Source organism: Chiloscyllium punctatum, chromosome 4 (assembly GCF_047496795.1).
Source record: "Chiloscyllium punctatum isolate Juve2018m chromosome 4, sChiPun1.3, whole genome shotgun sequence".
In the NCBI taxonomy this organism is placed as follows: domain Eukaryota; kingdom Metazoa; phylum Chordata; class Chondrichthyes; order Orectolobiformes; family Hemiscylliidae; genus Chiloscyllium; species Chiloscyllium punctatum.
Window position 1 is genome coordinate 69,654,763 of NC_092742.1, and position 13,020 is coordinate 69,667,782.

At 37.7% G+C, this 13,020-nt stretch overlaps 1 protein-coding gene across 8 annotated transcripts in view; it reads left to right on the forward strand.

Annotated features, from left to right (window-relative positions):
• Window positions 1-12,628, forward strand: part of hectd1 (HECT domain containing 1) — an 81,897-nt gene extending 69,269 nt beyond the window's left edge. For 6 of the 8 annotated variants that reach the window (XM_072568974.1, XM_072568979.1, XM_072568978.1 and 3 more), the window contains exons 28-42: window positions 294-450; window positions 755-977; window positions 3,077-3,134; window positions 3,356-3,538; window positions 3,809-4,022; window positions 4,109-4,194; window positions 4,433-4,560; window positions 4,839-5,040; window positions 6,549-6,686; window positions 7,177-7,784; window positions 9,550-9,628; window positions 10,000-10,093; window positions 10,557-10,707; window positions 11,312-11,456; window positions 11,640-12,628. In XM_072568974.1, the coding sequence (XP_072425075.1) occupies window positions 294-450; window positions 755-977; window positions 3,077-3,134; window positions 3,356-3,538; window positions 3,809-4,022; window positions 4,109-4,194; window positions 4,433-4,560; window positions 4,839-5,040; window positions 6,549-6,686; window positions 7,177-7,784; window positions 9,550-9,628; window positions 10,000-10,093; window positions 10,557-10,707; window positions 11,312-11,456; window positions 11,640-11,777 (2,604 nt within the window). In that variant the 3' untranslated portion in view covers window positions 11,778-12,628. The remainder of the gene's footprint in view (window positions 1-293; window positions 451-754; window positions 978-3,076; window positions 3,135-3,355; window positions 3,539-3,808; window positions 4,023-4,108; window positions 4,195-4,432; window positions 4,561-4,838; window positions 5,041-6,548; window positions 6,687-7,176; window positions 7,785-9,549; window positions 9,629-9,999; window positions 10,094-10,556; window positions 10,708-11,311; window positions 11,457-11,639) is intronic. The other 2 variants (XM_072568981.1, XM_072568982.1) reach the window with 1 other exon arrangement.
• The last annotated feature ends 392 nt before the right edge of the window (window positions 12,629-13,020 follow it).

A 13,020-nucleotide genomic window follows, 5' to 3' on the forward strand; every position in this document is an offset into this window, starting at 1 on the left:
TCTATTAATTTGTAGTTTTATAATGCTTGACAATACGGGGCGACCCCTGTATCCACGGAATCAATTTCTGTGGTTTCAGTTACCTGCAGTTAACTGGCTGGAACATTATTATAGGGAGCGTTCTGGAACCAGGGGCCAGGAGACTGTCGGGAAGGTATGTTTCCCATTTAAAATGAATGGGTTCGCTCCTATCCGCGGTTTCGGGCTTCCACGGTAGGTCCTCGAACGTATCCCCTGTGGGTATGGGGGGTCTATTGTACATAAAATCACCTTCATTAAACCTTGAAACACAGGAAGAAGAAGAATATGAAACAAAAGGAGGACGTCGCAGAACATGGGATGACGATTTTGTCCTAAAGCGGCAATTCTCTGCTTTAGTACCTGCTTTTGATCCACGACCTGGTCGCACAAATGTGCAGCAGACAACTGATTTAGAAATCCCTCCCCCAGGTAATTTCTTGATCAAAGAGACTTTTTCAAGCTCTCTTCCTTTTGTTTTGTTGAGACACATTGCTACATAAAACACACTGGCTGTTTATTTTCTTCCCTTTTATGACACATTCTGCTATTCCTTTTGTAACCTATTGTTTTAGTAATTGAAGTCTTGCAGTAATAGCAATATGTTCTAATTTGGTTGCATAGTGATATCATCTGAAAGCAGGCTTTACGTTGGTTTGGTGTACACTTTTTTGTAATGTTTTACATTTTTTAAAAAACAGTGTGGGCTTTAATCTTTGAAATATATGTTTTGTAGGAACACCTCGATCAGAGCTGTCGGAGGAAGTAGAGTGTGCTCCTTCACCACGATTAGCACTAACTCTTAAGGTAGCGGGTTTGGGTACATCTCGTGAAGTGGAGTTGCCCCTCTCAAACTACAGAGCCACCATTTTCTGTTACGTACAGAAACTGTTGCAGCTTTCTTGTAATGGGAATATAAAATCTGATAAGTTTAGACGCATATGGGAACCAACTTACACGTAAGTGAACATAATTGGAAACCTTGCATGTTTGGATTTATTTGATTAGAAGTTATTTCTGAAATACATGTCTTTTGGATAAACTATTAAGTTATTGTTTGCTCTTGAATTTCTGTTCCGAAGTCCTTGGCTACCGCTTTCGGTTGTGTATCAATGACTTATTGATTTAAGTTCAGCGTGTGTACCCACAATGAATCAAGCGAAGAGACATCATTCATAACCATTAATATGAGGTCACAATGAGGATAAAGTATTGTAAAAGACCTTTGGTAAATAAACCTCATGTATACACTTAACTTTGATTTCTTCTCCATAATAAATCAAAGTTAAGTATGTAGCTGCAGCAACTTTTGAGTGAATAGAATCGTGAAAATTATGATGAAAGCACTTGACAGGCAAACTTGAACCTGGAGAATGTTCAACCCTTCTATAGCATGATAATGTTTAAGTAATATAGCATTTCACTTTTTGTATCAGTGAGTGAAATGAGTTAGTCATTTTTATAAACAGAAGGCAGAGACTTGGTGTCTGTTATGTATTTAGCTTAAATTTCTCAATTAGCAATATATTATGATCCCAGTTGATGCTGACCAATTCCAGATTGAAACCTGGTTTCGTCGATCAAATTTTTGTTTTTTGGTTTGTGTGATGGTCTTTCACTGAGAGGCACAGTCACAGGCGGACGGAAAAACAGATGGCATGCGTACAATTGCAGATCTGATTTTGACAATAAAGCACAAATTTGATATGCAAATGAAATGAGGAATAAAATAGAATTAAAACTATTTACATGTCTCAAGTTCAAAGATTTTGTACAACATGGTAAAATGTAGTACCATTAATTCCTATGGTCTTTTACATGCACCAGAGGGAATTCCCTTCTCTATCACATGTATAGAGGTCTCCATTTCAAAGTTTAAGAGAAGATTTGTAGCTCGGGTGCTCGTTGTTGTGGTTCTGTTCACCAAGCTGGAAATTTGTGTTGCAGACGTTTCACCCCCTGTCCCCTGTTTAGGTGACCTGGTCAGTGCTTGGGAGCCTCCTGTGAAGTGCTTCTGTGATGTTTCCTCTGGCATTTATAAATCACAGAAGCACTTCACAGGAGGCTCCCAAGCACTGACCATGTCACCTAAACAGGGAACGAAACGTCTGCAACACAAATTTCCAGCCCGGCGAACAGAACCACAACAGCTCTTAATTTAATTGAGTCTTGTGAATCTGGTAGCCTCTTCTGAGTTTCCTTCCAACTAAACTTTAGACTTTTATCAGCTTCCAACAACCCCTTCAGGATTTGAACCAACCGTTTCTGGTCTGGATCTTGCAAACTGCTTTAAACTGAGGAGCAACTTTTACTAACCTGTACAACTCCTCGTGCATAGCTGATTTGATGTTCTGCAGACAGCAAACAATGTTGGCACACTGATTGTGGCATTGCCGTTTGGTTCTGAACGTCACAGTCACAAAGAAAATTGGATATAAAGTTGCTGCAAAGGCTTTTTTTTAAACCAGATCTTAACTATCTCTTCAGGAGCAAATGTCTTGCATGTCTGTCGCCAGCCAAGACCTCTGCAAACCTGAACTGAAGAGTGCTTTATTTAAGCTGTGTTTTTTCCTTTAAGCCCAAACAGAAATTGCCCATAAATCCTCTCATTATAAACAAAACCTCATTACTCTCCAGAAAGTGTCTCATACTGTTTTAAAATAAATCACCACAGCTGCAGTAATACTTAAACTAATCATTCAAACCCTTTTATAGGGGCAGACCAAATTAACTAACCAAAATCCAAATTTTAAACTAAATTACCTTACATTTCACATTTATACAGTGTATTTTGCTTAGAATACTAAAATTCAGTAATGTGTTAATTCTTTGCTTTTTTTTTTAAAATTAAGCTAACCTTAGGGTGTTGATGAACTTTAACCTGCCCTTGTTATTTGCTACATTATCCTTTTGGACAGTTTGCTGCTGATTGAGATCTAGAATAGAACAGTATTTTACCTATCAGTGCTGAATTTCTCTGTTATAAACTCCAAAGATCCAAACCAGAAATTTATGATCGTAATCTGAAAAGCTGATAAGTGCTTATCATTTCTTATAGGATTATGTACAGAGAGATGAAAGATACTGATAAAGAAAAGGGGGAAAATGGAAAGATGGTAAGTGGTTATTTTGTGTTCCAAAATTGTCACTTTTTTGCACCTAATGATAACAGACTAAACTATTACTATGACTATCTTGAAGTACTAACAGTTCTGTCAAATGGATCTTTTTAAACCTAAGAGCATGAGTAATAAAAAAGTTTAAATGTTTTCAAGCATGTACAACCCGTAAGACTTTACAATCAGGAAAGACCAACCTTTGGTTCTTCCTGTTGTAGGGCTGCTGGTCTGTAGAGCATGTGGAACAATACCTTGGCACTGATGAATTACCAAAGAATGACTTGATAACGTACCTGCAGAAGAATGCAGATTCAGCTTTCCTGCGGCACTGGAAATTAACCGGCACTAATAAAAGTATTAGGAAAAACAGAAATTGTTCTCAGCTCATAGCTGCATACAAGGTATACTACTGTGCAAAATATTTTTTATGAATCATGTGTTTGCACCTGTAGAAGCAAATTTAATGCTTATGTTGCAGAGTTACTCCTTTAAATGAGCTTAATGTATGGTTGTAGCTTTAATGCATTTTTGTTCTTTTAACTCCCATAAAAGTTAGTGTGTTAACCATGCTATGCAAACTGCTTTGTCCAGTACTGCATGCAGTTGATTATTTTTGCAATGGTTCTGTGTGTTATTAATTTTTGTTCTTTGAAAATAAACATTTTCTGCAGGAATTTTGTGAGCATGGAACAAAATCATCCGGATTAAGCCATGGATCCATTTCCTCTTTGCACAGTTGTGAAATTCTTAGTGGAACACGAGAGCAGCCACAAGCCAAGGCTGGGAGTGGGCAAAATGCTTGTGGTGTAGAGGATGTCCTGCAATTACTTCGTATTCTTTATATTATTGCTAGTGATCCATACACCACGTGGAGAGGTCAAGAAGGTTAGGCTGCATCTTTTATCATAGAAATAGAAATACATAAAATCCATGAATTGATTAGTTCATTTGGTGTTTTCCGTTATTTGCAGAAAGTGATGGTCAGCTTGAATTCAATGTTTCCCCAGAAGAATTCACAAGCAAAAAAGTCACCACAAAAATCTTACAGCAGATTGAGGTAACTGTTTAAAATTGATCCAAAATACAAATTGTATATGACATTCTTTAGCAATTCCATTTGGAAGACTGATGCATTCAAGTATCCAGGAGTTAATAGTGTAGTCATTGAGGAGCTTACCTAAATCTCTTTCTAACTGTAAAACGTTTTTGGGTTATTATAACATAATGATATTCACCTTTTTTGATATTTGCTCACTATTTGATGTGCTCAGTTTTTTTAATGGCCTTTATCACAGGAGCCATTGGCTTTGGCTAGTAGTGCATTACCAGACTGGTGTGAACAGCTGACCAGCAAGTGTCCATTCTTGATTCCTTTTGAAACTAGACAACTTTACTTCACCTGCACAGCGTTTGGAGCATCAAGGTAAATGATGGACTTAAATAATATAAATTAGTCTTCATATTTTTTTTTGAAAAACCATCTCCATGTCAGCACAATATGCGAGTGTTGCCTTTGTTTTATTTTCCATAACTTTAACTTACAACAGTTCAGTAGAAAGTTTGGCATAGTATAACCTAACTCATTTCATTTGGCTTCTGCTGACCCTCTACTACATATCTTGGTGAGGATGTTCATTTTATCATTTTAGTTCTTACTATCTATACTTTTAAATTACTGTGTTCCTCTCATCACTATTTTAGAGCAATAGTTTGGCTACAGAATAGACGTGAGGCCACCATGGAACGTACCCGAACAACAACAACAGTGAGACGCGATGATCCAGGAGAATTTAGAGTTGGAAGATTAAAACATGAACGGGTCAAGGTTCCTCGTGGTGATACATTAATGGAGTGGGCAGAGAATGTCATGCAAATTCATGCTGATAGGAAATCTGTCCTTGAGGTAAATAGTACAAAAAACCTTAAATCCAATTGGAATAGTATTAAGTGACCTTGGTAGGTTACTGTGTGTTTGAGTAATATGTTTAAAATGAACAATCTTGTGTTTCTGTCAGAATTCTTCACGAAGAACAAATGGAATCATGCCATTTTGTTACTAAAACCGTTTAGAGAGAAAATAATCAAACCATGTAGCCTGTACAATTGCCAGGGATTATCAGTGATTATTGAGTTTGCTTATCTCACCCTGGCTTGCTGCAATTGGTATGTGCACAGTTTGTGAGAGGAATTGATCAGGGTCCTTTTCTGGTGACTGTTAGGTGATACACAAATTTAAAAAAACTTCGTGAATCATGGAGTCTCCAAAAATTATTACATAGTTTGGAAGCAATGACATTCATTTTGTGCATTGCTTATGGCCCACTTGCTGTCCTTCCTGCAGCCCTTCTGCATTAGCATCTATGGAGGGAGAGTTGACAAGCAGGAAGTAAGCAAAGAAGTTGGGTATTAAGGATTTATGTACAGGATGTTTACAGGGTGAAGTACTGCAGGGCCCTCTCCTTGGGAGAAATGTGAGGCCAAATTCAGAATGTCTACCCCACAAAGATGATATGCTGGGGCAGTATAAAGGCAGTGTCAGACTTTCACCACCTACTGCACAAGAAATCTGACCCTTGAGAGCAGCCAGCCAATGATTATCCAGTAGCTGTAACAGTCTCAGCACAGCAGCAGAACTCAAAGATAGGCACTGCCAGGAGTGCAGACTCTTCCACAAAACCAATCAAAATGCTGGGCCTTTAGGGCAGGAAGGGGTTGGGCACATTAGGGAAGCTGTCAAGGAAGGTCAGGTGGTCTTGGTGGTTGGGAAAAAGAAACAAATTGAACCAAGGCTTGGGAAAGATACCATTCTCTCAAATGTTCCACAGCACATCTCCACAAATTAGAGTTGACTTCCCTATTTGAAGTTAAACCAACCTTTCAGGGTATTCTCTCAGATGATTCTGTAGCAGTGCCTCAAGTCATTAGAGTACACATTTGCTAATTTTGTCAGTCAGCAATATGTTTCTAATGCAGAATGAATTGTTCCCTTGTTAAATTTGTTTGATCATATGTTGGAGAGCACAGACAAAGTTCTATAGCATGTCAATTTTTTAAAATAATACTTTAGTTCTTCTCTACCAAGAAGCCAGTTAGTAACTGGACTTCTGACAGACTGCACAGTTTATATTGTTTATCTTGCATTTTCTGTATTTTACATGCCTTGAAGAAATAAACCAAAATTGATCTACAAGTTGTATTTTTTCAATTTAACTTGCAGTGTAATTAAAAATTTCCAGTATCCCAATTGGCCTCCTCTCTTTGTAGTGAATGCCACAAAATGCACATCAGTGGATGGACTTCTTCAAACTTGATCATTGACAGAAATTTCACTTCTTGTTGTTTTTAATGATGTGGCTGATGGTGGTTGTCCAGTTTAAATTTTCAATCTACCTGTTACTGATATGTTTTCAGGTTGAGTTTTTAGGTGAAGAAGGAACTGGTCTTGGTCCAACATTAGAGTTCTATGCACTCGTAGCAGCAGAGTTTCAAAAAAAAGAACTTGGGATTTGGCTGTGTGATGATGATTTTCCTGATGATGAATCCCGACAGGTATTAAAATTAAAACAAAATTTTATTTTTGCTTTGATGCACTAAGGTTACAATTAGACTCTGTTTCAACTGAAAACATGATCCAGCATTTTGTTCATAATACGGTAGCGTCTCGACTTAATCCATTCCGGGATCCGGTTCGTGAACTGAATCAATTTTTCCCATTGCTCAGATAGCGTAAGAATGCTTGGACGGCTGTTCACAGCGCACGCGCCAAAGACGAACTGAATGAGATCACGTGGAGCCCGAGAGCTTTTGCGTTCAACAAGCGCATAGCAAAGCAGAACAATGAAACCACATGGTTGCACACGGGCTTTTTGCGTTTGTACCTTGAATTTCGTACATACGTTGAAGCAAAATCTTACGTACAATCCTGTTCGTAAACCGATTTGTTCATGAACGGGGTCGTTCGTATGTCGAGGCGCCACTGTATTAAAAACTAACTTGATACCACTTCAATTGAATATTTAACTTGTCTGTTTTTAAACAGGTTGACTTAGGAGGAGGACTTAAGCCACCAGGTTATTATGTGCAACGATCGTGTGGACTTTTTTCTGCGGCTTTCCCACAGGATAGTGAAGAAATGGACAGAATAACCAAACTTTTCCATTTTCTGGGAATTTTCTTAGCCAAATGCGTTCAGGACAACAGACTGGTGGATATACCAATATCTAAACCTTTCTTCAAACTCATGTGTATGGGAGACATAAAAAGCAATATGAGTAAGCTATTAAATGAATATGGAACCCGGCTGGATGGTGACTTGCATTATACTGAAAGCCAATCGGAAGCATCAACAGAGGAAGGACATGATTCTATATCTGTTGGTAGTTTTGATGAAGACTCAAAATCCGAGTTTATTCTTGATCCTCCTAAACCCAAACCCCCTGGTTGGTTCCATGGAATTTTGACTTGGGAGGATTTTGAATTGGTAAATCCACACAGAGCTAGGTTCTTGAAGGAAATTAAGGAACTTTCCGTGAAAAGGCGGCAAATAGTAAGTAACAGAGCTCTTTCGGAAGATGAGAAAAACACACAACTCCAGGAGCTTACTCTGAAGAATCGATCAGGACCACCACTTGGCATAGAAGATCTAGGGTACGGATTTTCTTGTTAGCTTCTGGCATAGTCCATCAGTTATCTGTGGTTTTTTTTTCACCCATTAACATTTTGGTTTGAGGTAGCTGTGTTAGTATTTAAGAGGCATTTGGATGGGGATATGAATAGGAAGGGTTTGGAGGGATATGGTGCTGGCGGTTGGGCTATCTGGTTAGCATGGATGGGTTGGACCGAAGGGTCTGTTTCCATGCTGTATGGTGACATGGTTAGGCTGTAAATATCTAGACCTCAAGGTTAAATCTTGGAAAGACTTCTAAGGGCGAAGTACTTCCTGTTGTGCTTCTGAAAATGTTCACGCCTACTCCGGTCGATATATTTATTTCTCAGAATAAGATAGCGAATTTGTGTCCAGATTAAACACTGGAAATCTGAAGCCCAAAAACAAGAGCACTGTACATATCACAGCCTGACACAGAATTGGTGTGACACTTTGCTTTAACTTAGCCGTTCTCTCTTCAAAATAATTGCAGTGCGCTTCCAGATTTGAGTTTTGTTTTTGTGAATATGATGAAATAATTCTCTGCAGTGTCTGCCTGTTAACAGGTCTGGATGTGTGTGCTTCCCATTTCTCTGTATTTATAATGCTAAAGTGAAATCCTATTTATTTGACTTGTTGGGCAATCTAACCTTTTGTTTGGTTTAAGAGTTAAATCATCATGCATTTGTGACCAGATTACAAATTATAATCAGGGAATTAGTGTCTAAAATGTAGGTTCCAATCAATTTTAAGTTATCAGCTGCTTTTTAAAAAATACATTTTTACACAATTTATGAAGCTATTATATATTTTCAGTTGCATGCTGGAGGAGTGAATTGACATCAGATTTCTTGTCACAGCTTTTTGAACTGAGAGCAATATAGTTGAGATTTGAAGTAGACAACTTCACTTGGAGATTTTTGTTTGTTTGTTGGTGGGAGGAGATTGCTGTTTTGTACAATGATTATGTTTGTGGTTTATTTTCCTTTCTTGTGAATTATAGTCCATTTCTTGTCCTAACATTTCCACTGTCTTGGAAAAGGTCAGCTCTGAACGATACTTGTTCTATTGACTCTGAACCTTTACAAGGATGTTACCAAGCCTGGAGGGTTAGACTATAAGGAGATGCTGGATAGGCTGGGATAGGTTTTTTCCCTTGGAACATAAGATGTTAAGGGGTGACTTTTTATTGTGGTTGTCAAATCATGAGGGACACAGGTAAGGTGAATAGCCAAGGTCTTTACCCGATATTCAGAGGGTCTAAAACTAGAGGGTGTAGGTTTAAAGTAAAAGGGGAAAGATTAAAGGCACCCGAGGGGCAACTTTTTCACAGTGGTACTTTTATGAAACAAGCTGCCAGAGCAAGTGGTAAGGCAAATACAATAATAACATTTAAAAGACATTTGGATAGGTTCATTGATAGGAAAGGTTTAGAGGGATATGGGCCAAATGCAGGCAAGTGGGATGAGATCAGTTTTGGGATACCTGGTTGGCATGAATGAGTTGGGCCAAATGGTCTGTTTCCATGTTGAATGACTCTGATTCCAATCATACAGGAAATTGGTCATGGGTATGTTTACCTACACCAGTCTACTAATCTGGTTGTCCCGTCAGATGCACACAATCCAAAAGATTTGAGGAAATGGGAAAATGAGCAAAAGATGTTTTTGGCTGAATGCAAAATGCTTCCACTCAATCATTTGAAGCCAACTATTAAAACATTAGGTATTTTTAATTGTTTTGTTATTCTTTTCCCAAATTTTGCAGGCTCAATTTTCAGTTTTGTCCTTCATCCAAAGTACATGGATTTACAGCTGTTGATTTGAAGCCAAATGGTGATGATGAGGTCAGTGGTAAACGTTTCAGATCTTACTGAGGAAGAAATTGTTACTTTGTTTTTAACCCAGTCTCTTGTTCTCTGTCTGTCTGTCTGTCTGTCTGTCTGTCTGTCTGTCTTCCCATGTTGCACGTGGTTGCGCCTCCTCTCTCCCTCCTTCATGCCGCTACCCCCCCCCCCCCCCCCACTTTGTTTCATTGGGTAATACATTACAGTCTAGGGTTTCTGCCCTACTCAATCTTGTGTTTTGTCCTAAATTTGCTTATCTGCGCTTCAGTAAGAGAGCGGAATGTGTACCTAAAGTAATTGCAATGAAATGTTATTGTTTGCTTTTTTATTTTTGGTCAATTTTGGATTGATCTAGCATTCTTCTCTTTTAGATGGTAACGATAGACAATGCAGAAGAGTATGTAGAATTGATGTTTGACTTCTGCATGCACACTGGAATACAAAAGCAGATGGATGCTTTCAGAGGTAATGCCCTTTTTAATCGTGAATGTGCTAACATTGAGGAACAGAATACATCATTAGAAGGTTGCTTGAGCTTTAATTACCACAACTTCCTGTGGCAGCTTCAATGAGCAATTAATGTCCAAATCCACCAAGTTACACCTATTCAAAACAAGCTGGGGTTTGGTTAGAGCAAATGATGGAACAGTGTCAATAGCAAGAATTGCTTGGATATTGCATGAATAATTAGCTTTATTTAACTATTGAAGACATGACGTTTGAAGAAAAATAAGAAGTTGAGAAATTATATTTAAACATGATTATCTATTGATATAATAGTGTTTGGTCAATTGATATACTATCCTGCCATTGAGCAAACTAATCTTCTCTAAAGCTAGTAAGGTTAATGAGGGCAAATGTAAATTGAATGACTCAACTGTAAAGTGTCAACTTACGTATGGTGTTTATCATTCTTCCCCATTTCCAGATGGATTCAATCGTGTCTTTCCTATGGAAAAGTTGAGCTCTTTCAGCCATGAAGAAGTTCAAATGATCCTTTGTGGAAACCAGTCACCATCTTGGACTGCAGAGGATATCATTAATTATACAGAACCCAAATTGGGCTACACCCGCGATAGGTACTTGAGAGAGCCGGGTTGTCAATTCTGCTGTACTGATTCAGCTTGCAAACTTTAAGAACTGTTGACCTAAATACCATTTTTTTTCTTTTTGCCCCCAATTACCTTTACATCATTGTCTTGAATAAGTTGGCCAGTAATGTTTTATGGATTTATATTTCACTTTGGATAATGTATGTAGATGATAAACTTTCTTGTCAAATACAGTCCAGTTCAGTTAGGAATTTTAGGACATTTATTACACGGAGAGGCCATTTGACTCATCCTTTGTCTGCATTGGCCAAGACTTTGCTGCAAGTCTCAGAAATCAAAGAGTGACTCTTCTGGAGATAGAAAAATGCTTCAACATAAAAGCAAAATACTGCAGGCATTGGAAATCTAAAATAACAACAGTGTTGGAAGCATTCATATTGAATATGTGGCCAAGAGCATTTTGGGTCAATTTTTTTTTCTAGTTTTAGGGTTACCGCTCCCTCATGTTCAGTTTCTTTATTTATGTAAACCTCTGCGTGAACTTAGTACAATTTATACTACTTGCTTAATGTAGGATAAAGGAACCATTTTCAGTATTTTTTAATTGAATTTTTTTCTTTGTTGTCCTCAGCCCAGGGTTCATTCGATTTATTAAAGTTCTTTGTGGGATGTCATCAGATGAAAGGAAGGCATTTCTACAGTTCACCACAGGATGTTCCACTCTTCCACCAGGTGGTCTGGCCAATCTTCATCCACGGCTCACAATTGTTCGGAAGGTATGTAACCAAATTATGTTGGAAGATTTGAAAACTGCTAAAAGTGTAATGAAATATCTCCACTTTAAAAATGATAATGATCCAAGTCTGCTTTGGTTTACAAAGATCTACATGGTTGGAAGTACTAAATATGATACATTAAATGACCCAAGGGATACATTTTAACATATTTTTTTGATTTAGGTTGATGCAACAGATGCAAGTTATCCATCAGTAAACACGTGTGTGCACTACCTTAAATTGCCTGAATACTCCTCTGAGGAAATTATGAGAGAACGTTTGCTAGCTGCTACAATGGAGAAAGGTTTTCATCTTAATTGATTAAATGAACATTGATGGATACTGAACAGAACACTGAATCTGAAACTAGAAAAGCCTCTCGTGTTTGTGTGAAAAAATGTTTATATCCAGCTGTAATTGGATACAGCTTGCCTACTTTTTGAGGCTTTAAAGAGAACCATAATGAATAACTCTTAGCTGCTAATGTTTTGGCAGGAACACACTTCTCCTGTTAATAATTACAAGGCCAGCAAATATTATGACACAGAGCACTGTGTGCTGCTTCAAGGGCTTATGAGACTGGAAGCTGGGACGGTCCTGTAAATGTTCCTAAGAGCAGTTTTTGTCATATTTTCAGTGTTTAATTTCTGACAATGCATCGTGTTTTATTCAGTTTATTAAGCACAGCAATTGGTACCTGGGTTCACTACAGATGCCACTTTTTTGACCTCCTTTGCTGGCCTCTTGCTATTGGTCAAGAACCTGCTTGTGTAGAGTTGTAATGTAGAGAGTGAATGGGCATTTCTTCCAAAGCATTTCCTGTTTACTAGTGCCTGCACTGTTTATTTGAGTATTAAAATTTTACTTGCTATCCTTTTTAGTATACAATCATGAATAAGCTTTGTTTTTCTTTTCGTTTGTTTGGTGTGCGTATGTTTTCAGTCTTTCATGTCCTGCTCTGAAGATCAAATCCTTGAATGCATTTGTGCAATTTTACAGTAAGCTAGAAACACTGGTTCTAGGTGCAAGGCACATGTTAAAGCAAGCTAAGCTTTCCCCTGTATTTCTTTGTATATTATAAACATTTATTTAACTCGAGTTGCAGTTTCAAGTCACACAAACTATTTTCAAATGTGTATGCTTAAAATAATCATTAAAATATTTGCAAAGTATATGAGTGATCTGCCTTTTTTATAACCTGTTGATTTTAAGCTATGTAATTTGGTGATTTTTGTTTGGGTCAGGTGCAGAAGTGCCTCTTTCGCATCAACTAACTGAGTAGTAACAAAACAAATGGAATTTGCTTTGTCTTTCCTTTCACATTTTTGGGATATCCATAGTTGTTTCATGGTCAAGGAATTACTAAAGTGATGACCCTAGCTGTTTGTACACTGGATTTGAGAATTAAACTTGGTTTGATCAGTTATTTTATTTTTGCAAATTGATATATAATTATAGTAGTCCCTGAAACATAGTCACACAATGCTACATTTTTTTCAAATAAAAGTCTATTTTACCAAAAAAGCTCTATATAAAGAATACAAGTTGGAAAAAATCTTGTCAC